Source organism: Hemitrygon akajei, chromosome 7, assembly GCF_048418815.1.
Source record: "Hemitrygon akajei chromosome 7, sHemAka1.3, whole genome shotgun sequence".
NCBI classification, from domain to species: Eukaryota; Metazoa; Chordata; class Chondrichthyes; order Myliobatiformes; family Dasyatidae; genus Hemitrygon; species Hemitrygon akajei.
In genome coordinates, this window is record NC_133130.1 from 25955138 (window position 1) to 25979885 (window position 24748).

At 41.9% G+C, this 24748-nt stretch overlaps 1 protein-coding gene across 4 annotated transcripts in view; it reads right to left on the bottom strand.

The window, feature by feature from the left end:
• The window catches only part of ltbp1 (latent transforming growth factor beta binding protein 1), a 417603-nt gene that overhangs the window by 233684 nt on the left and 159171 nt on the right, over positions 1-24748 (bottom strand). For all 4 annotated transcript variants that reach the window (XM_073050519.1, XM_073050520.1, XM_073050518.1 and 1 more), the window contains exons 6-8: positions 22534-22746; positions 16389-16666; positions 11513-11615 (exon numbers count right to left, since the gene is read on the bottom strand). In XM_073050519.1, coding sequence (XP_072906620.1) covers positions 11513-11615; positions 16389-16666; positions 22534-22746 — 594 coding nt within the window. The remainder of the gene's footprint in view (positions 1-11512; positions 11616-16388; positions 16667-22533; positions 22747-24748) is intronic.

Here is a 24748-nt window from a genome sequence, read left to right on the forward strand (position 1 = left end):
CACTATTTACTCATCTACGTGTCATCAGAAGTTTAGCAAACATACATTCAATGTCTTCCTTTAAGTCACTACGATAATTTATACAAATTTGAGGCCCAGCATCGATCTCTATGACAGCGCTTGCTTCATCCTACAATCCAAAGAAACGTCTATTTAAGTCTCAGTCAGGAACAAGTTTGGTGTCGATGGCAATATGGTGCCTCTCACACCAGAAACTATTATTTTCCACAATAATCTTGTCTTGAAATCCACCAACTCTTGAGAGTATAAAAGAAACTGGTTAAAGACAGAGACAAAGGAATAGGCATTAATTTATTTGGTTATGTGCATAGTAAAATACCATAACCCCCAATCTTCCACTCCTCACTTCATCTAATGGGGAGGGAAACAGGTCTACCAATAAAAAAAATACTGATGTCTGTACTGATATCTTAGCCCACCAACGTTATGGTAAACAGCAGCTGCAGTTCCCTACACAACCTTTCATTGAAGCAAAGTAGTATTACAGTAAGCATTAAGGAGAAGCTGTCATTTTGACCTTTTAACATCATTTAAGGGAAGCCCACATGCAGGCACTTTGTACACAATTGTGCAATGCTCAGAAGTTAATTCACGCAACAAATTCTTTGTTATCATTTTATCTCTAGTGTTCGCTTCAGTGTTTAGCTTTCATTCCACATCAGTAAAACCAGATTATCGGCTTGTTTACCATTGTTTTTCCATTAAACTATCCAGGTGATCTGAGTATCCCTGGCAACACTACTGCTTATCACTGACTCCATGGTTATGCTGGACAATTTCTCAGGCTGAAGATTAAACAAAACCGAAACAAATAAAAGCAGAAAATACCATCAACAGTCCGCGACCATGGAATGAAAAATAGCGTGCATGTTTCAACTCAACAAGGATTTTTTTTTAGATGAAATATTGACTTTGTGTCTCTTTCCACAGATGTTCCTGGCCTGCAGAGTGATTTCCACCATTTCCCTTTTCGCAGGATGGCTGAGTCCACCCAGTTGTCAAATGGAGTCACTCACAGACTGAACAATCCCTCACCCTAAAGAGCAAGTTGGCAAAAAGAGAGTGCATAGCCTTAGATTAAGAGATTTACACTTGAGGAAGTAGAAGATGACTGAACTCTAGAATGCAGTGCCTGCGGAGTGGTGGGAGTGGTTATTCTCACAACATTTCAGAAATATTTAGACAAAGACTTAAATTTCAATGGCACAGAAGGCTACAGACCATGTGAGGATAAATAGGGTTGGTATAAATCAGTAATTGATGCTCAACATTGATATGTGGGTAGAAAGACCTATTTCTGCACTATTTGACTCTAAAACTATGGCATTAGAAAACAGAAAGACTTGCATAAGTCAGAAGATTCATATTCATCAATGCTTAACCTCATATTTTATTTGTAATTTATTCAATTATTTGAATGTAAGTATCTTGGGGGTAAGGTATGTGAGCTAAAACTGTGCTTCTACGTAGTCATACTTTACTTCATCAATATGCTTACAAGAGGAAATTTCTCCCTTATCAGTTCCTTCCCCGAAAGTGCTGTGTTTGTTGTGGCACAATTATAATTGATAGGGAGAGTAATGCTACACAAGCGCTAATCCCCACAGCAGCTGGCAAACCTGTGACCTCTGTCTTTAAGTTCGATGTCAGAACATCCTTCAAGACGGTGAACCTTCACAAACTTTTTTCAGTTATATAAAGAGTAAAAGGGAGGTGAGAGTTGATATTGGACCACTGAGAAATGATACTGGTGAGGTAGTAATGGGGACAAAGAAATTGTAGATGAACTTAATCGGTACTTTGCATCTGCATTCACTGTAGAAGATACTAGCAGTGTGTCAGAGCTCCGTGAGTGCAAGGGAGCAGGAGAGAGTGTCATTGCCATTACAAAGGAAAAAGTGTGAGACAAACTCAAAGATCTTAACGTGGATAAATCAACTGGACCAGATGGACTACATCCCAGAGTCCTGAGAGGTTGCTGAAAAGATAACAGATGCACTGAACATGATCTTTCAAGAATCACTTGCTTCTGGCATGGTCTCAGAGGACTGGAAATTTGCAAATGTCATTCCACTCTTTAAGAAGGGAGGAAGGCAAAAGAAAGGAAATTATAGGCCCATTAGCCTAACCTCAGTGGTTGAGAAAGTGTTGGGAGTCTATTATTAAGGATGAGGTTTCGGGGTACTTGTACTTGGAGACGAATGACAAAATAAGTCAAAGTCAGCATGGTTTCTGTAAAGGGAAATCTTGCCTTACAGATCTGTTAAAGTTCTTCGAGGAAGTGACAAGCAGGGTGGACAAAGGAGAGGCAGTGGATGTCATTTACTTGGATTCTCAGAGGCATTTGATAAGGTGCCCCACACGAGGCTGCTTAACATTATAAAACACTAAGGCAATAGACAATAGGTGCAGGAGTAGGCCATTCGGCCCTTCGAGCCAGCACCGCCATTCACTGTGATCATTTCTGATCATCCACAATCAGTACCCCGTTCCTGCCTTCACCCCATATCCCTTGACTCCGCTATCTTTAAGAGCTCTATCTAACTCTTTCTTGAAAGCATCCAGAGAATTGCCCCTGCCTTCTGAGGCAGAGCATTCCATAGATCCACAACTCTCTGGGTGAAAGTTTTTCCTGAGCTCCTACAAGTTTTTGGAACTTTTTCCTGTTCTAAATGGCCTACCCCTTGTTCTTAAACTTGTGGCCTCTGGTTCTGGACTCCCCCAACATCAGGAACATGTTTCCTGCCTCTAGCGTGTCCAATCCCTTAATAATCTTATATGTTTCAATCAGATCCCCTCTCATCCTTCTAAATTCCAGTGTATACAAGCCCAGTCGCTCCAATCTTTCAACATGTGACAGTCCCGCCATCCCAGGAATTAACCTCGTGAACCTACGCTACACTCCTTCAATAGCAAGAAAGTCCTTCCTCAAAGTTGCAGACCAAAACTGAACATAATACTCCAGGTGTGGTCTCACCAGGGCCCTGTACAACTGCAGAAGGACCTCTTTGCTCCTATACTCAATTCCCCTTGTTATGAAGGCCAGCATGCCATTAGCTTTCTTCACTGCCTGCTGTACCTGCATGCTTACTTTCAGTGACTGATGTACAAAGCATTACAGGAAAGACACTGGCATTGATAAAGGAATTGCTGACAAGTGGGAAGCAGTGAGTGGGGGAATAAAGGGAGCCTTTTCTGTTTGGCTGCCAGTGACTAGTGGTGTTCCTCAGGTGTCAGTATTGGGACCGTTGCTTTTCATACTGTTCGTCAGTGACTTAGACTTGTATAGGGTAACTCAACCAGTTCTATCACAGGCAAAAACCTCCCCGCCATCGAAGATATCTTCAAGAAGGCTGCATTTATCATTAAAGACCTCACCATCCAGGAAATGTGTTCATGACCTTACTACATTGTGGGAAGAGATACAGGAGCCAGAAGACCCACACTCAAAATTTTAAGGACAGCTTTTTCCCATCAGATTTCCGAACAGTCCATGAACCCATGAACACTACCTCTTATTCGTCTTTCACACTATTAATTTCGTAATTTATAGTAATTTTTATGTCTTGCTCTATACAGCTGCCACAAAACAACAGCTTTCATGACATATGTGAGTGATAATAAACCTGATTCCTACTGTTCTTTTGATGTTAGTGGGTGAACAGTAGGTGGAGTCCATTCACAATCGGTCAACCGATAGTTCCTGCATAGCAGAAGTGGAATACTTACTCTTGTTCCAATTGAACTTTGGCAAGCCATTCCTCCAGGAACAGCAGCAGCCACCGTCACAACGACGAAAAAAATCTTGTCTCAGCAGCATAAATGGATGGTACCACAGGACAGAGCTTGGCAATGTGAATGCAAAAAGGCTGCTGTGTAGTCACAGCTACCTCACACAGTGCACAATCATTGACACAATTCTCAAGGTATCAGATCAAATTTCATGGCCTCTACACAAAATTAAAAGCAATGTTATGGCATGAACCAAAATACACTCACTGAATAATTTATATTTGATTATTTTTTTACTCATTCTGCTTCACAAACATGAGATTAGTTTTCACACAAAGGAATTTCTAATCCAAAGATTTAGACAGCAAGTTCCATTGTGTATTCCACCAATCTGCAACCATTCACTGGTAAATAACATTCAAAATGCAAGTAAATGAATCTGCTCAATCTACTTGTTAAGTACTCAAACTACATTTTAAGCCAATTCTTGTTTCAAATTGAAGCATTACAGGCAGCTTACTAATGTAAATAGAGCTAACACAATAGGTAACACAGTGAGTTAATACCAGTCACTTTGGATTGGCAACAACTTCTCCTCCACAACCTCCATTTGCACAGGTGCACCACAAGGCTGTGTGCTTAGCCCCCTGCTCTGCACACTGTGCAAATTTACTGCATGACTGTGTAGCTCCAATGCCATAGTTAAGTTTGCTGACGACACTACTACCGTAGGCCAAATCAACGGTGGTAACGAGTCAGCACAGAGGAGGGAGAATGAAAGACTGGCTGAGTGGTGCCACAACAACAGCCTCTTATCAAGGTTCAGGAACAGTTATTACCCCTGAACCATCAGGCTCTCGAACAAAAGAGATAACTTCACTCAACTTCTCTTGACCCATCTTTGAATTTTTTTCACAATCTATGGACTCACTTTTAAGGACTCTTTATTTCATGTTCTCAATATTTATGGCTTACTTGTTTATTATTTTTTCTTTAGTATTTGCACAGTTTGTTGTCTTTTGCACACTGGATGAATATCCAAGTTGGTACGGTTTTTCATTGATTCTATTATGGTTATTATTCTATGAATTTATTGACTATACCTGCAATACAACCAATCTCAGGTTGTCTATGGTGACATATATGTAGTCTGATAATAAATTTACTTTGAACTTTGAGATTTTACACTACCTTCACATCCGTACTGCAATCCATAGCCATTTGACAAAAACCTACAATGAAAACATTTCCAGACACGTGTTTGTAACACTGACAATAATGCTTGCACAAAGGTACGTATGCAACCAAACTATGAGTGGTGTTAAATTTATCCAACCACCATAATCTATCACCTTTAACCTCTCTTTTTACAAAATAATAACCGAGAATGTGACAACAAACACAGAATGCTGGAGGAGCTCAACAGGTCAGACAGCATCTATGGAAATGAATGAACAGTTGACATTTTGGGCCGAGACCCTTCATCAGGAACTGTGTGATGCTCTGGTGTGTTCAGGAGTAGCTTCTTCGCCTCTACCATTAGATTTCTGAATGAACATTGAACCCATGAACACTACCTGACTTTTTTTTCTTATTGCACTAATTACTTAATTTAATTTTTTATATATATACACATACATACATAAAGTTAAATTATTTATTTATTTACTTACTTAATTACAGGTTTAACTATTATGTACTGAAAATGTATTGCTACTGCATAATGACAAATCTCATGACATATGCCAGTGATATTAAGCCGGATTTTGATACTGATTCTGACTTCCAGCATCTGTAGAATCTCTGGTGCTTATGAGAATGTGGCACCTTTGTTAACCCATTTCTCAGGTCCTGTGTTCCTAATTCTCTGTGCTCTTTCACTTCTGAAAGTCTTTCTTCTTTACTTCCCTTTCCTTAATTCTTCTGCTTGTTTCTTTCTCCATTGTATCACAACCACATCTCTGGTCTTCTCTTTCCTTCACAATGAGAGGCTGGTATTACACAGAAAAGAGTAATTAAAATCTTCTGGTGATGCGGTCTGCATTTGTGACAGGGTTTGCAGGGGAATTAATCATCTCTGGTACTGCATCCACAACAAGGTGAAGCTGTAGCGGAGGTGTGGTTTGTCCAAATTCTTGTATGGCCCAGAATGCTGGCACAGAACAGAAAGCGACCTTGCCAAACCGTCGTCATTCCACACCACGAGCTTTTGGACGATCATCCGCATTTTCTAGCCAAGAAAGATCTCCAACCACGCTCTACTCCTTCAGTGTCATCAAGAGGACGTGGCCACAATCAACTCGAGGAAATGTTGGGGATGTATTGGGCACAAGATGAGAAGAGAGGCCAACTCTTTCATCACTGGACCCCTGAAGGGTGGAGGAAAGGTGGGAGACCAAAGGCAGCTTAGTGTTGTTTCATAGAGGCAGAAATGAGGACCCTGAACCACATGTGGGGCACCGTAGAGTACAGAGCCAAGTTGACTGTAGACTATGGAATGGCAATTCCTCCAGGAGGAACACAGCCTTATTGTGGTTTGGAGGCATGCATGACTCAATGACCTGGAGATCTATGTTGGCTGGAGTCAGAGTTTTATGGTTTGGCTCTTGGTAGGGTCACCCATGCCAAACAGGTCAAAGGGTAGAAACCAGACTCAGAGCGGTCCACTGGTTCTCCAGGTTTGAGCGGGTTCAGCTCAAAGCTAACAAACCAAACTGGTAAAACAAAATTGTTATGAAAACAGCAATAGAGAATCCTTCTACTGGTATTCCTGAGTCTCCACCAGGACCTGCATGACTGACTGTAGTGAAAACCGAGAGGAAGCTACTGACATAATGAAGGAAGCCCTGAACACCACCAGAGATGGAGGACCTTCATTGCTGCCCTAAACGCCAGTGGCATAATATGTGGTAAGTAAGGAATGGCAATTGTCATTTAATTCAGACAAACATGAGGTGCTGCATTTTGAAAACACAAATGGGGGCCCTGTGGAGTGTTGTAGAACAGACAGACCAAGGAATACCAGAGCATGGTTCCCAGAAAGCAGCATAGTAGGTAGATAAGGTGGTGAAAAAGCCCTTCATCTTTCAGGATGGTCGGATGTTATAGTGTAGTTCTACAGGATATTGGTGAGGCCACATTTTTAATATTGTGTTGAGTTTTGGTTACCCTGCAAAAGGAAAGAGGCCATTTGGCTGGAAAGAATGCAGAGGAGATTTATGAGGATATTGCCGCGACTCAAGAGACTGAGTTATGGGAAAAGGGTTTGAGTGGGTTGGGACTTTATTTTCTGGACCAAATGAAAATGAGAGGTGATATTATAGAGATGTACACAAAATAAGGGGCAGAGATAGACGTATACATGGATATGAAAGGCTTGGGGGAATATGAGCTGAACCTAGGCAAATGGGACTGGCTTACATAGCAATCTCAGTCAGCATGAACCAGATGGGCTGAATGGCCTGCTTCTGTGCTGTATGACTCTATGACTGGGGATAAATTTCTTGGCAATGCCCATCAATGGATTTCTTCCTATTCTGCACCCAAGTCAAATTTGCTTCACCTTGGTTCCATCCCATCTGATGTGCCCCGGCCAACCTTTGGCCACTCCCACGCTGCAAGTACACCCTCGTGCTAATCTCAGACTTTCCAACTCTCCTCTCTTGGTGGGGTTCAACCAAGGGGCAGAAATTGCCCTCATCCTTTTGCTTGCTTTCCTCTTAAAATCTTGTTCCTACTTTCCTCAAAGAGTCTTAAATGTTTCCAAAATGCAACGGTACTTCAGAAACAAAATGGCGAAACTGCACTGGAATGCCCACGGTGCATTTCACCTTGTCTGTGACATCATCCCACCCTACACAGTTTACACCCCACACTAGACCTGTGGTCACACTAATCTTCTGCACCTCTGTAGTTCTAAAGTTCTCTGATGTGGGCACTTAGAAACACGCATATAACAGATGTGAACTAATTGAAAACATCAATATTGATCAAAACATAATTGGTAAAAAGATTGGCTAACTTTGCTAAGTGCGTTAATCCAGATCACCCATGGAGCTGGGCTAGATTTGTAAGCTGTGGGTGGTATAGAGCCGAGGGACTGGGTACAGAGTGTACCTATTGTGGAACACCTCTATACTCAATACAGTACCCTGTGACAGGACCCATTCTAGTTTGCTCATCGTTCAAATCGATCCAATGATGATGCAACTAGCCTCTGCCCTGTCCCACTTGGAAGATGGAATCTCACATGCCGGACTACTGTTAATATACTTCAGTTTGGCATTTAACACCATACCCCAGAAACTGGTAGGCAAACTGTCCTCCCTGGATCTCAACACCTCCCTCTGTAATTGGATACAGGACTTCTGAACAGAAAGGTAACATCAGTCCATTGTGGGCAACATGTCTCTCGTCCCATTACACGGAGCACTGGTGCTCCCCAGGGCTGTGAGCTCAGCCCGCTGCTGTTCAGTTTCACAGGATCCAGCTCAAACCGTCTCATCAAGTTGGCCATAACACAACAGCGGTTGGCCTTATCAACAACGGTGATGAATCGGAGTACAGAGAGGAAGTGGAGCAGCTGGTGAACTGATCTGAGAACAATCTATGTAAGTTTGAACCTGGAGAAGACCAAGGAACTCTGGAAAGTGCAGATGAACCATCCCCCTCTGCAAATACATATCTCCTCCGTACAGAGAGTTGAGTGCACCAAGTCCCTGGGAATTCACATCACAGATGACATCACCTGGTCCCTTAATATCACCTCCCTGAACAGAAGGCACAGCAGCACCTCCACTTCCTATGGAGACTGAGGCAAGCAAGGCTCCACACCACCCCCACACCTGAAACTGAATTTTACAGGGAGCACCTTTGAGAGCGTCCTGACAAGCTGCATCTCCATCTTGTACGGGAGCAGCCGAGTATCGGACCGGACGTCCCTACAAAGGTCTGTGAGAATGGCTGAGAGGATCATAGGGGTCTCCCTACTCTCCATCAGGGACATTTACCAGGAGTGCTGCACACGCAGGGCCCTTAGTATTATTAAGGATCCCACCCACTAATCCAGCATCCACTTTAACTTTCTATCATCAGGCAGGGGACTCCGATACATAAAAACAAGAACGGTCAGGATGGAATCAGTTTCTTCCCTCAGGCCATTAGGCTTCTGAACTCCCTGCAGTATCATTTTCAAAGTGTTCCGTACTTGACAATATTACATTTATACACTTTACTTGACAGGGTGCAGGCCGATGTTTGGCTCTGCTTCACTGATTTAGGCTTTCATTGTTCGCCGATTGAAGCATCGAAGTGAGTACGGAGGGTGAGCACTGGCAGCCTGTACTTCGATCGAGAGGGGAGAGTCTGCCACTATGCCCAGAGAGTGTTGCCCGGGTCTTTTTCTGCATTTTGGATATGGACTTTGCAGCTCTGTAGGACCCTGGTCAGAACTGGCACCCACTTGGAGTACTGTGCTCAGTTCTGGTCACCTCACTACAGGAAGGATGTGGAAACCATAGGAAGGGTGCAGAGAAGATTGACAAGGATGTTGCCTGGATTAGGGAGCGTGCCTTATGAGAATAGGTTGAGTGAACTCGGTCTTTTCTCCTTGGAGCAGTGGAGGATAAGAGGTGACCTGATAGAGGTGTATAAGATGATGAGAGGCATCAATCGTGTGGATAGTCAGAGGCTTTTCCCCAGGGCTGAAATGGCTAGCACGAGAGGGCACAGTTTCAAGGTGCTTGGAAGTAGGTACAGAGAAGATGTCAGGGGTAAGGTTTTTACTCAGAGAGTGGTGAGTGCGTGTAATATGTGAGTGCAGGGTATATGGACAGGGAAGGAATGGAGGGTTATGGGCTGAGTGCAGGTAGGTGGGACTAGGTGAGAGTAAGCGTTCGGCACGGACTAGAAAGGCCAAGATGGCCTGTTTCCATGCTGTAATTGTTATATAGTTATATGGAATGGGCTGCCGGCAAAGGTGGTGGAGGTGGAAATGATAGGGTCTTTTAAAAGACTGCTGGATGGCTACATTGAGCTTAGAAAAATAGAGGGCTATGGGTAAAGCCTAGGTAGTTCTAAGGAGGGACATGTTTCGGCACAGCGTTGCGGGCCAAAGGGCCTGTATTGTGCTGTAGGTTTTCTATTTTTCTATGTTTCTATAAAATCTTTTTTTCAGCCTTGCAGCTTTTATAGTCTGGGTTTTTCCACCCGATCTTCTCATTTTCTTTGTGCGCGGAGGGGGACTTGGGGGTTAAAGTTCCTGATCCATTTTGTTCATTTGTTTGTGCTGTAGGAGGAATAAGTTTGTTTTTGTTTTTTGCGGGGCGGTGGGAATTAGGGGATGATGACCGTGCTGCCTTTCTTGTCCTCCTTGGTGTCATGGCTGCCCAGAGAACTGAAGAATTCCAGGAGTTGTATACCTTGATATGAAATGAGCCTTTGAATCTTTGTTCATTCGTGTATAATTCATCTGTAAATTTTACCCTTACTTTCCTAAGTTCTCATGTGTTATACTACAGTGCTTTACACCCTGATCTGCAGAAATGTTGTCTCGTTTGCAGACACATTTCACATCTGCAGACATGTATATGGTTAAATGGTGATAAACTTGAGCTGACAGGACAGTAGCACAGCTAGTTGAGTTGCTGCCCCTCAACTCTAGCAATCCACATTCAATCTTGTCCTTACATGCAGTCTATGTGGTATTCATGCACTATGGGTATTGGGTACTTATCATCTAAAAAGGGTGATGGGAATATGCTAAGAATAAGTTATAGGGAATTTGAAGCAGCAGGGGTTAAGTGGCTTATTCCTGCTCCTACTTACTGGTTTTCGTGTGAAAAATTATTGGTGGAATGGGATTGCTCTGTGTGCTGACAAAGATGGAACCAAATGTCCATTTCTGACTACCTCAGCATATTCCTACTTCTGTCCTACATTACCAGAGTCAGGGAAATCAGGAGAACACCGATATACATACTGCAGGAACAGAACTGTCCTCTAATTCATACCTCATTGATGCAGGAGCTTTGATATTTTCCTGTTACTACAGCCCGTCATCTCCTTTCTCTCATCTTGCTCCTGTTGCCTCTAGTCAATCTAACTCTGACCTCTCTATTTTTCTTCCTCGATTTAACGTATGCTTCAAGATTATGGAAGATTAAAGTATTATATAAAATAGTTAAATTAAATAAGTAATGCAAAAATAGATATAATAAAGTAGTGAGGTAGTGTTCGTGGTTCGTGGTTCATTGTCCATTCAGAAATCGGATGGCAGAGTGGAAGAAGCTGTTCCTGAATCGATAAATTATCTAAAACCAAAATCCTATCAGTCCACATTACTGAATGTTACCTTCCAGAACTTAAGGCCACTGCAAATCAAATTCAGGGTCATAATTCAGAAGAACCAAGGTCAAAGGTCAATGAGAAACGGCGAGGGTTTCGTGTAAAAGCACTAACAAAGGATCAAGACTGATTTAAAACATACTATTTTAAAATGTGATTTTTTTAAAAGTTGGACAACTGAAATGAAAAAAAACGGAATTTTGACCAATTTACAGAAGTCTACTCAATATACTGAGCAACCACAATAAGGTAATTCCATTGCAGAGACAGTTTCCACAAAATGCCTCCAAGCCCAAAATTAGTTATCCAGGAAACAAAGAGTGGCAAGCTAAACACAAGATACTTAAAACTTAGCTTCATTTAATGCAAATGCACTGCTTTAAAAGCAATTTAATTCTTAAACAACCAGACTTACAAGGTTTCTTGGGGCATTTCAGGCACTTGTGGAATCCCCATGAGGTACCCACAGTTCCGCAGCAATCTTCTTGCTTTGAAAGGCCTGGTAGAGGTTTCCCGCACTATAAACAGGCAAGAATATTAAAATTAGTCTTAGAATATTAAAATTTGCCATGGAAGGCAGAAGTTTGGAGTCTCTTCACCTATAGATTTCTGAAGGCAACGGGACAGTTAAATAAAAAAGATTTATGAGACAAGATACAGAAAACAAGAACACGGATTGTCTCCCTTCAGTCATGCGTGCTGGAACTGCATGAAATGCTAGTTAGGTCGCAGCTAGAGTACCCTGTACAGATCAGGTGATGCCACCACAGGAAAACTGTGGTGAGACAAAGGTTGCAGATCAGAGTAACAAGTCTGTTACCAGGGCTGGGAATTACAGATAGGATGATAGACCACCTTGGAACTAAAGGTACTGAGCGGAGATTTAATTAAGGTGAATAAAATTTTAATAAAACCTAGACACTGTGAACAGAGAGAAACTCTATACCTCAGCAGCAAGAGAAATAGATAGTAGACACAAATTTATATTTATCAGTGGTATATATTCATGAAGAACTAAGGAAAAATAATTTCACTCAGCAAGTGATAAACAATCTATTTCCCTTCTAAAGTAACATGAAGATAACACAAATGGGGGTGTTTCTCTTTCTCTCTAACTGCCCCTATTAATCCACAGACAAGATGACGTCTACACCTTAGACTCACACAATCACAGTTATTTCCTTTTCCTTATCCAGGCCTCTCTAACCTTCTTGGCAACTACTTGTCTCTCTAGTCCTGACTGTAGATTTTCAGCTTTGACCTGCATTTTTATCGTCGTATCTCTCTCCACCTGACCTGCTTCTTGCATTTTCTACTCACCTCCGTCCAGAGAGCATGTAGCAGATCAGTGGCTGTAGAAGGAACTCAAACAACACAGTCGCCAATGATGAATGAAGAGATAATGAACAGTGCTGGCCTACTGAAATAAGCTACATAGTCTCTGCACAAGAGCCAAATGTTGGCAGTGAAATTGTGCAAACGAAGCAGGGACAAATTTGGCATCTGGCCTGACAATTATAAAAAGGTGCGTATTGCACACACAAAGGAAAGAACTGCACTGGAATGCTAAATCCATTGGAGACCTAGGCAATCATACAATACCCAGGATCACTGAATTCACCTACGGCTTATGCAAACACAAGGGTGCCAGCACATTCATAATTCAAACCAATTTAATTTCCGATGAACAGGACTAAGTTTAGAGTTAGTTAAGCTCTGTGGTATGCCAGGAGTTGTAAAAGCTGTGTTATATAACTGTCCATTGTTCACTTCATATCTGCTTTCATCCAAGCATTCCCTGGGTGACAGCCAAGACATTTCCCCACATGAGGAAAACTATTATAGTAGGATATTGTTACATACATCTTTCTGACTGGTACTGCTCTGTTCAGTGCACTGTTGAAGATGGGACTGCAGGACTCTGGGAAAATGGCTGAAAAATAGAAATTTAATGAAGACAAGAGTGAGGTGTTGCACTCAGAAGGGGCACACCTGGGAAAGACTTGAACCGTGAATGGTGTGCAGTAGAATAAAGGGATTTGTGATTGCAGATACATAATTCCTTCTAAGTGGCATCGCAGGTAGGTAGGCAGTAAAGAGAGCTTTTGGCATATTGGCCTTCATAAATCAGGATATTGAGTTCAGGAGTCAGGATGATACGCTGAAGATGTATAAGACATTGGTGAGACCTAATTTCGAGCACTGTGTACAGTTCTGGTCACTCACCTACAGGAAAGACGTCAATAAAGTTTAAAGAGTGTAGAAAAAAGTTACAATGATTTTGCAGGACTTGGAGGATCTGAGTTACAGGGAAAGGTTGAATAGTTTAGGAATTTATTCCCTGGAGGGCAGGAGAATGAAGGGAGATCCTATACAGGTATACAAAACTATGAGGGGTTCCGAATAGAGTGAATGCTTGCAGGCTTTTATCCCCTCAGGTTGGGTAAGACTATACCTAGAGGTCATAGGATTAGGGTGAAATGTGAAATATTTAAGGGAAATTTAAGGGAGAATTTCTTCAATCAGATGGCGGTGAAACTGCCAACAGAAGTGGCAGCTGAGGGTTCAATTATAACATTTAAGAGAAGTTTGGATAGGTACGTGGATGAGGGAGATAAGAATGGTTACGGTCGGGGTGCAGGTATATAGCACAAGGCAGAAGATCAGGTTGGAACTGACTAGATGGCCCCAATAGTCTGTTTCTGTGCTACAGTTCTCTATGACTCTACAACTCATCTAACAGAAGTGAGAGGTGCAAGATCTAACACAGGGAACATGGAAGAAAAAATATCCAATTGAATTTGTTGAAAGAGAACCCTAATGGGAAAACATTTAATTATATCAAGAGTAGACCATTCAGGCCCTCAACCTGCTTTGCTATCCAATAAGATCTGGTTCCTTTAGGAACCATCAGTTCAAATGATTTCCAAAAATCTATTAATATTTGCCTTGAATATACTCAACAATTGAGACTCTACAGCCTTCCTGAGTAGGGAATTCCAAAGATTCCATAGCCACTGGGAAAATAAATTTCTTCTTGTCTCTACCCTTAATATCCAATCTCTTACATTAGGGTGCAGACCTCAGTTTCCAAACACACCTGCATTCCAGGGTGTACATCAATCCTGCATTTATCCTGTCAATCCCATAAAGAGAGATGAGTACATTTAATTTTGATCTATTTAGATCCACCAACAAAGACAGTGTCAGACTGTGGGGAAGATGCTCACAGTTTCAAAGTTTTCCTGTGAGTCTGACTCGCCAACGTAGTGGAACTGGAAATAAACATAGAGGTACCAGGCACTTAAATCCAGTAACTAAAAAGCTACACTCAGCTCTGAAATTAAAAGCAAACTACTTTCAAATGGTTTCTCATTCTTATTAATGTGAATTCCATTATTAATAAAATTATCAGGCCCAAAGTTCAAAGTCTATTTATATACATACTATAGACATACTTTGAAATTTGTCTCCTTACAGGCATCCACAAAGCAAAGGAACTCAAAAGAAGCCATTAAAAAAGACACTCAAACATCCAAAGTGCAGGAAGAAAACAACAAATCGTCCAAACTATAAACTTAAGCAAATAACTTTCAGAACCAAAGTTCACCAAAGTGAGTCCACAGCCAATCCAGGAGCCTGTTGAAGACCACAGCCTCAGTTCGGTGCAGAGATGAGTAAACTAAGTCGAGTTGTCATGGTTTTAAGCACATCAATATGATGGAAACATCCAGTGGGTCAAGGAAACAACTGAAGTATCCTCAACAACCCAAGAGGTAAATTGGAATTAGTTTATTATCGTCATGGGTACCTAGGTACAGAGAAACGCTTGTCTTGCATACTGTTGATATAGATCACAACAGTGCACTGAGGTAGAACAAGGGAAAATAACAACAGAGTACAGAATAAAGTGTTACAGTTGCAGAGAAAGTGCAGTGAAGGACGGCATAAGGTGAAAGGTCATAACGAGGTTAATTGTGAGGTGAAGATTCCATCTTCTCATACTGGGTACCGGTGGGAAAGAAGTTGTCCTGGTCCTTGGTTCATGCTTTCAGGCTTTTAAATCTTCTGCCTGATGGGAAGTGGTTGCAAAGAGAGAGTAGGTGGGGTCTTTGATTATGTTATAGCTCCTTCCCCAGGCAGCAAGAAGTGTGGACAAAGTAGATGGGGAGGGGTGAAAGGGGGCTGCTTTCCCTTATGAATTGGTATCCTAATAGGTGGACATTCAGTATAGAAATACTGGCTTTAAAGGACAAGTGGGTTTGTGCTGCACCACATTTAAGGTGGAAGGAACAGAATTAACTTGAAAGTGCTTTCTTCCATCGAAGAGTAATAGGGTCTGGACATTCCACGTGAAAAGACAGCAAGAATTCTCATCAGATGCTGAAATGGATCGGGTGAGCTCCAAGCTGAGCTGATTTCCACAAAGATACTCACTCTCTCAATCTATCAAACGACCTATCTAGATACACCATGGAACAGGCCCTTCCAGCCCTTTTTGCCTCACCGGCCAGCAACTGCCCCCCCCCCCCCCATTTATCTTAGCCTAATCAAGGGTCAATTTAAAGTGAGTATTTAACCTACCAACTGGTACAGCTTTGGACTGTGGGAGGAAATCATAGCAGCTGGGGGAAACCCATACAGTCACAGAGAGAAAGTACAAACTCCTTACAGTCATCTGTGGGAATTGAACCTCAGTCACTGGCACTGTAAACCATTGTAGTAACCACAATACATCCCTGTTGCCCTATATTTTTGATCAGTATAGGACTATTCTGTCACAAGTACCAACAATTTCATCTCAGGAGTGGTCCTTCTGGAACTAATGTGTCTGGAACACATCTTCAAATGAGTCTTTCCCCAAATCATTTATTTCAATATTAAATCATGACAATCAAAAACCTGAAGATTAAACTATAAGTATTTTCAAGTAAGTTCCAAATAAGAGAGAAGGCTGAGAACGCGGAGTGTATGATGATTTGTGTGCAAATTTTACAACTGGCTAATTTATACTGTCTTTATTGAAAAAATTATTGAATCAATAATTCAGTCCACACATGCTGTTGTCACTGGGCAAAAAAATGCACAGCACAAGATTTTTGTGCACACTGGTCATTACAATTAGAGGGAACATTGGAGGGAGGGGGGTCCTGAAATTGGAATATTTGTGTCATGCTGATTAGCTCTCTCATAGGGAAACAAATATATTTGTCGTCATAGAGTCCATCTGCAGGGTCTGCAATTGATCAACATCTTAATGGTTAAAAAGAGAATTAGCTGTAAGGTCTGACCTGTGCACCTGCAGTTTCCTGGAAGCAGCGCCCCAGCTTTGACTGAATTCTGGGATAGTGGTAGGTGCGAACTTGCTGGTGGTGGTTATAGACGGAATTCGGCACATGGGATACTGGAGGGCTTTGGAAGTGGTAAGAGATCTGTTGATGGCCCGACTTGGCACCCTTCACCTTCTGCTGTGGCGACGAGCTGTCTACTCTGGAAACCTGGTGGATCTGCACCGTTGCTTCAGGTGGATGTTTGACATGGATGTTCACAATGTTGGGAGGGAACTTCACTGTGGCAGGAAGGAAGATCAAAACACAATGCTGATCAATAAGCAACATATAAATCCTCTTACAAAATTCAATGCTACCCGGATCAAACTTATTTGCAAGATAGTATACAAATTATATATGTAAACTTACAAATATAATAATAGAGTGCTACACATGAGTAAAACAAAATTGCAGCTTTCACCAGAGCATTACACCATTACACTGTATAATAGCAGCTTAAGTAATAAAGATATCCACAGTGCTCAAACTCTGGATTTCATTGCCAAAGAGCCTGTGGAGGCCGAGTCATTGGATATATTTAAGGCAGAGATCGATAGATTCTTGATTAGTCTGGGCATGAAGGGATCCAGGGAGAAGGCAGGAGATCGGGGCTGAGCGGAAAATGGATCAGCCACGATGAAATGGCAGAGGAAATGTGACAGGCCAAATGGCCCGATTCTGCTCCTATATTGTAATGGTCTTATACAGAAACATAGAAAACCTACAGCACAATACAGGCCTTTCGGCCCACAAGTTGTGCCGAACATGTCCCTACCCTAGAAATTACTAAGCTTACCCATAGTCCTCTATTTTTCTAATCTCCATGTACCTATCCAAAAGTCTCTTAAAAGACCCTATCATATCCGCCTCCATCAACGTCACCCCATTCCATGCACTTACAACTCTCTGCATAAAAAACTGACCCCTGACATTTCCTCTGTACCTACTCCCCAGCACCTTAAAAACTGTGTCCTTTTGTGGCAACTATTTCAGCCCTGGGAAAAAGCCTCTGACTATCCACACGATCAATGCCTCTCATAATCTTATACACCTCTATCAGGTCACCACTCATCCTCCTTCGCTCCAAGGAGAAAAGGCTGAGTTCACTCACCTGTTTTCATAAGGCATGCTCCCCAATCCAGGCAACATCCTTGTAAATCTCCTCTGCACCCTTTCTATGGTTTCCACATCCTTCCTGTAGTGAGGTGACCAGAACTGAGCACAGTACTCCAAGTGGGGTCTGACCAGGGTCCTATGTAGCTGCAACATTACCTCTCGGCTCCTAAATTCAATCCCACGATTGATGAAGGCCAATACACCGTATGCCTTCTTAACCACAGAGTCAACCTGCGCAGCTGCCTTGAGTGTCCTATGGACTCGGACCCCAAGATCTCTCTGATCCTCCACACTGCCAAGAGTCTTACCATTAATACTATATTCTGCCATCATATTTGACCTACCAAAATGAACCACTTCACACTTAACTGGGCTGAACTCCATCTGCCACTTCTCAGCCCATTTTTGCATCCTATCCATGTCCTGCTACAAATTCTGACAGCCCTCCACACTATCCACAGCACCTACAATCTGAGATTTGCTAAATTAGTACAGGAATGTGATCTAAAATTTGCTGAGGAATTGATATGCATTAATATCTTACAGCATCTTATTCTTCCTTACTAGGAGAATAAATACTGCTTTCTGATTTGTAGTAAATGCATGTGACCACAATTGTAAAGGCGTCGCCCCCAGATAAATGGTTTACGGCTAAAGAAATGTTGGCTGTCAACACTATAACACCATCTAAGGAACTTGGTGCAAAATGATAGTAAAATCTGCTACGTTAAACTGCGATGAGAAACTAAAGACTCAAATAGGGAGCATCATCCTTTGGTCTTTCATTCGAAGCAATGAAGATGTTGAGCATCCTCATTTATGTCTTCAGAGGAGAAAATAGCCTACTTACAGGGGGAGGTTTAAACTAGGGTTGCAGGGGGATAGGAAGCAGAGAGCCGGAACAGAAAGCGGGTTGGTTGTAGAGAAAGATGTGGTTAAGCCTACATAAGTTCAGGAATCAAAAAGTTGAGCATGGTGACTCTAATGTTCTGAGCTGCGTATATTTCAATCTAAGGAATATTGTAGGAAAAGCGGATGAGCTTAGGGCACGGATCTGGACGTGGAATTATGACATTAGTGATACTTGTTCGCAGGGGGTCAGCTCAATGTTTTGGGGGTCCGTTGTCTTAGACGTGGCAGGGTGGGAGGAATTAAAGGAGTAGGGATGGCATGACTGGTCAGGGATAACGTCACGGCAGTGCTCAGTCAGGACAGACTGGAGAGCTCGTCTAGTGAGGCTTTATAGGTAGAACTGAGGAATAAGAAAGGTATGACCACATTAATGGGATTATATTGTAGACCACCCAGCAGTCCGTGGGATTTAGCAGAGCAAATTTGTAGAGAGATCGCAGACTATTACAAGAAACACAAGGTTGTGATAGTAGGTGACATTAACTTTCCATACACTGACTGAGACTCCTGCACTGTAAAAGGGCTGGATGGGAAAGAGTTTGTCAAACGTGGTCAGAAAAGTTTCCTTAGTCAGTCCATAGAAGTTCCAGCAAGAGAGAGTGTGACACTAGATCTCCTATTAGGGAATGAGACAGGGCAAGTGACAGAAGTGTGTGTGGGGAACACTTTGCATCTTATGATCATAATGCCATTAGTTTCAATGTAATTATGGAAAAGGATAGGTCTGGTCCTCGGGTTAAGATTCTAAATTGGAGAAAGATCAATTTTGATGGTATCAGGAAGGATCTGGCAAGTGTTTGCATTTACATTTGCAGATCCTGTTTACAATTACCATTCTATAGGTTTGCTGAGTATGCCTGCAGGAAAAAAAGTCACAAGGTTTTAAGCGGTGACATGTATGTACTCTGATAATAAATTTTACTTTGAACTTTTCTGCCTTCTCCTTTTCCAGTCATGATGAACAGTCTTTGCCAAAACGTCAACTGTTCATTTCCATAGATGCAGCCTAACTTGCTGTGTTCTTTCAACATTGTATGCGTGTACAAGCGTGTGTGTGTGTGTGTGTGTGTGTGTGTGTGTGCACGTGTCCAACCATCCCTCAGGTCTCCCCCAGCCACCACTGCTCCAGAGAAAACAGCCATACTTTATCCAAACTCCCCTCATTGCTCAAAAGCCCTCTAATCCATGCAGCATCCTAGCAAACCACGTCTGTGCCCTCTCCAAATCCTCCGCGTCCTTCATATATTGCAGTGAACAAAAATGAATGCAATACTCCAGATGCATTCTCACCAAAGTATTATAAAATGTGAGGTAACTTCCTGACACTTGAAGTCAATAACTCCACTAATAAAAGGCAAGCATGAAGTACCACCTACCAACCTGTGCAGATACTTTAAGGGAGCTATGGACTTGGACCCCAAGATTTTAATTCTCATCACCACCATTGTGTCTTGCCATTAACAATGTACTGCCCCCTTGCATCTTCCAAAGTGCAACACTTCACATCTGGCTGGTTTAAACTCCATCTGCCAGTTTTCCACAACTGATCCACATCCCACTAGATTCTTGGGCGATCTTCTACACTATCCACAACATCACCAACTTAGTATCCCTTGTGAACTCATTAACCCACACATCTATATTTTCATCCAGGTGATTTACATATATCACAAGTAGCAGAGGCCCCTGCAGAATGTCACTAGTCACAGACCTCCAACCAAAATGATCTCTCATCCATCACTAGCCCCTATTGGTAAGCCAATTCTGAATCAAAACAGCCAACTCACTGTGCATTGCATGCATAACCTTCTGGAAGAGCCTTTTAAGAGGGACCCTGTCAAACATCCATATATATAGTATGAACAGCTCTCCCTTCATTAATGACCTTCATTGCAACCTCGAAAAAGTTTGTATTTCTGGTAATTGCTCCCCTCCTCTTATTTAGCATTCTCCATTCCCATTTCCCTCTCACCTTATCTCCTTAACAGCCCATCACCTTCCTCTGGTGCTCCTCCCCCTTCCCTTTCTTCCATGATCTTCTACTCTCTCCAATCAGATACCCCCTTCTCCAGCCCTTTGTCTCTTTCACCAGTCAATCTCCCAGCTCTTTACCTCAGACCCTCCCCCCTCCCAGTTTTACTTATCACCTGCCACTTTGTACTTCTTCCTCCGCACCCCCCCATACTCTGACTTCTCATCTTTATTTCTTCCCCATCCTGTTGAAGCGCCTCAGCCCGAAACTTCAACTGTTTACTCTTTTCCAGAGATGCTGCCTGACCTGCTGAGTTCCTCCAGCATTTTGTTTGTGTTGCTTGGAATTCCAGCATCTGCAGATTTCCTCCTGTTTGTTAAAGTCATACTGTCCAGTTTTCCCTCTGTTTCCTCCTTTCATTCTCGCTTTCTCAATCTGTTCTTCCTTTTTCTCCCTTTCTTCCTATCCTCTTGCTCTCTTTTCTTCACCCTGTCTCCTCACCCCACGCCTCCAACTCCCCCTTCCTCTCCGCTTCCATCATCTCCCTCTCCACTAGTAATTGGATTGGGGTGGGAAGACAATCATTTTCTTTTTATATATATAAATGGACTGCATGGTGATAGATCTCATAAATGTCTGAGTTGGAGTTACATCCCAGAGCAGATGGGTTGAGCAACTGCAATAAACATAGCTTGGAGGAAAGAAAATGGGGAGAGGAGACCGGCGATTTTAAGGGAAGGACTCCAGGCAGTGAGATGGCGTGAGGAAAGCAACTTGTGGGGCTTGGTTTGGGAAAAGCAACTGACACTAATAACATTGGAGGTCTGATAGGTTTAATCTCTCTGAAACAAGTCCATCAGATCAGAGGTGTTTTCATTTAATTCATTTTAGCTGGATCATAACAGCAATCATCAGATTACATGGGATGTATGCCACATAAACATGCCATTTGGACCATTTCTCCATGTCAGCATTTAGTGCTAATTTATCTCAGTTTGATTTAAAATAGATTACACTGATTAATTTATTTACCAGATTGGTTCACCAGATTGATTCCTGGGATGGCAGGACTTTCATATGAAGAAAGACTGGATCGACTAGGCTTATACTCACTAGAATTTAGAAGATTGAGGGGGGATCTTATTGAAACGTATTTCTTATTGAAATTCTAAAGGGATTGGACAGGCTAGATGCAGGAAGATTGTTTCCGATGTTGGGGAAGTCCAGAACAAGGGGTCACAGTTTAAGGATAAAGGGGAAGACTTTTAGGACCGAGATGAGGAAAAACTTCTTCACACAGAGAGTGGTGAATCTGTGGAATTCTCTGCCACAGGAAACAGTTGAGTCTGGTTCATTGGCTATATTTAAGAGGAAGTTAGATATGGCCCTTGTGGCTAAAGGGATCAGGGGTATGGAGAGAAAACAGGTACAGGGCTCTGAGTTGGATGATCAGCCATTATCATACTGAATGGCGGTGCAGGCTTGAAGGGCCGAATGGCCTACTCCTGCACCTATTTTCTATGTTTCTATGTTACTGAAATACAGCACAGAATTGGGCCTTCCAGCCCTTTGAGCTGACCACGCAGCAATCCCCTGATTTAACCCTAGCCTGATCACGAGACAATTTATAATGACCAACTAACTAACCGATATCTCTTTGGACCGTGTGAGGGAACGCCCACGGTCCTTACAGGCAGCAGAGGGAATTGAACCAGGGTCGCTGGTGCTGTAAAGTCTTGTGCTAACCACTAAGCTACCAGGAGCTTCCTTCCACTCTCACTATTGTAACTTGGTTATTGGAGCAATAATCAAATCTGAAGGATTTGTACAAGCTCCACTGAACTAAACTATAGCAAATATTCTGCTCTTGTGCTGGTGTAAGAACATACTGAAAGCAGGAACAAGCTATTCAGGGTTGCTCCGCCACTCAATGAAATCATGATGCATCTGACTGTTAGCATCAATTCCACTTGTCAGTCTATTCTTTACGATCCCTGGTTCCCTGGTAGTATGCAGAAACTCCCTGGATCAATAACTGTTCAATTAGTTTAGATGCCTGAAGGTTAAAAAAGCCAGTAGTGTAGTTAAAAGGAAAATGACCCTTACTTTGTATACCAGACTTTCCTCCAACTGACAGAGGCAGCGTGTGGGTGGAGTGAACCACCGCAGAAGACGGAGACTTTGCTTGCTGCTGAGGATGCTGGCCATTTGAAGACTGTACAGGGATGTGGCAGAGCTTGCCGGTAAAATTGGGAGAGCACAGGCATTTGTTCCGGGAAGTGCACTGTCCTCCGTTCATACATGGCAGGTGACAGACAACTGAAAAATAAGATAAGTCCAAGGGTGAGAAACATCAGGCAACAACGCAGCAATGAAACGCTAAACAACAACGCAGGAATATGCTGCGAGCTCAATTCCAATGTAACTCTAACAATAACGTTGCAAAATAATTCCAAATTATAATGCAGCTACATTACTCTAACAATAATGTTGAAAAACATCACCAAACGATAATGTAGCAATGTAAATCCATGCAATAACATTGTAGTATCACCCCAAGCACAATGTAACAATGTCACGCAGTAACATAACCAGAATAATAACAAAGTAATGTATCCCTAAATAATAATAGATAGATAGATAGATAGATACTTTATTCATCCCCATGGGGAAATTCAACATTTTTTCCAATGTCCCATACACTTGTTGTAGCAAAAACTCATTACATACAATACTTAACTCAGTAATAATATGATATGCATCTAAATCACTATCTCAAAAAGCATTAATAATAGCTTTTAAAAAGTTCTTAAGTCCTGGCGGTAGAATTGTAAAGCCTAATGACATTGGGGAGTATTGACCTCTTCATCCTGTCTGAGGAGCATTGCATCGACAGTAACCTGTCGCTGAAACTGCTTCTCTGTCTCTGGATGGTGCTATGTAGAGGATGTTCAGAGTTATCCATAATTGACCGTAGCCTACTCAACGCCCTTCGCTCAGCTACCGATGTTAAACTCTCCAGTACTTTGCCCACGACAGTGCCCGCCTTCCTTACCAGCTTATTAAGACGTGAGGCAATGTGAACCCAAACAATAAGGCAGTAACAAAGCAACCCTAAAGGACACAACACAATGTTATTTAATCATTTTACACATGCAACGACAAATAATAACACAGCATCCAAACAATAACCTCACAACCAAATCCCAAGTAATAACCACAATGACTCACAACTTCGCCCCAAAATTCACACAACTTGGAAAAGTTTTTAAAAAAAGAATGATTAATAAAGTAAAATATGGATCCTTGCAGTCAGATATGGGAGACTTTACAATAAGGAACTAAGAAGTGGCTATAATTTATAGAATGGTTCTTGCAGATTTAAGAGTGGCAAGTGCAGCCACACTTCTTTTTTTTAAAAAAAAGGAGAAAAGAGTAAACAGGCAGATCTGTACTAGTCAATCTAACAGCAGTAATTTGGATAGTGCTAGAGATGATGAGAAAGTAAAATTACACATAATCAAAATGGATTTATGAAATGGAAATCACGCTTGAAAAAGTCTACAGAGTGTTTTGAGGGTATGACTGGTAGGTAACAGAAACAAAAACAGTGAATGAGGTGTATTTGGATTTTCAGAAGGTCTTTGATAAAGTTTCACACAAGAAACTTTATTCAAGTTTAGCTCTGGTGTGCACTGCTCCATTAAGCTGCACATGTGCACGGGTGCAACGTAACTGACGTGCACGGGCGCGACGTAACTGAAATGCACACAGACTTTGTTGCTGCGCAGCTGTAATTTTATTTATATAATGTTAATATAAATTTGAAGTTATGTTAATATAATTGTGAAATACCATCAAATTAATTGTGTTCATGAATATAATCCATAAATTTTCTCAATAATAAACATACAACCTTTACTTTAAAACATTTTAGTGCTTCCTGTATTTACATTGTCCATGTTTCAAGTTACAACACTGTAACAAATTGTAACAATAAACACAGAATGGAAGTTGGTAGCTCACTGTTACTAAACCGCCAGCCCGCTGAATAGCTTCGCTATCTGGTGCTGACTACAGACATGGATTCAGTTTTATGAATTCAATCAAATGTAAATCCAGATACAAACTAGAAGTGGAATATCTGGATGATCTAACAAGGACTAAGGCGTGTCTTTTACCTGGGTGCAATATTAATCTGGACAATGTGTACAGACAATGGATTTGTAATAAAGACAGACGAGAAGTAGTTTTCAAAAATGTGAATAATTTCCTTGGTTGTTCTGTATTTCATTATACCCTCCATTTAATAAATAAAATC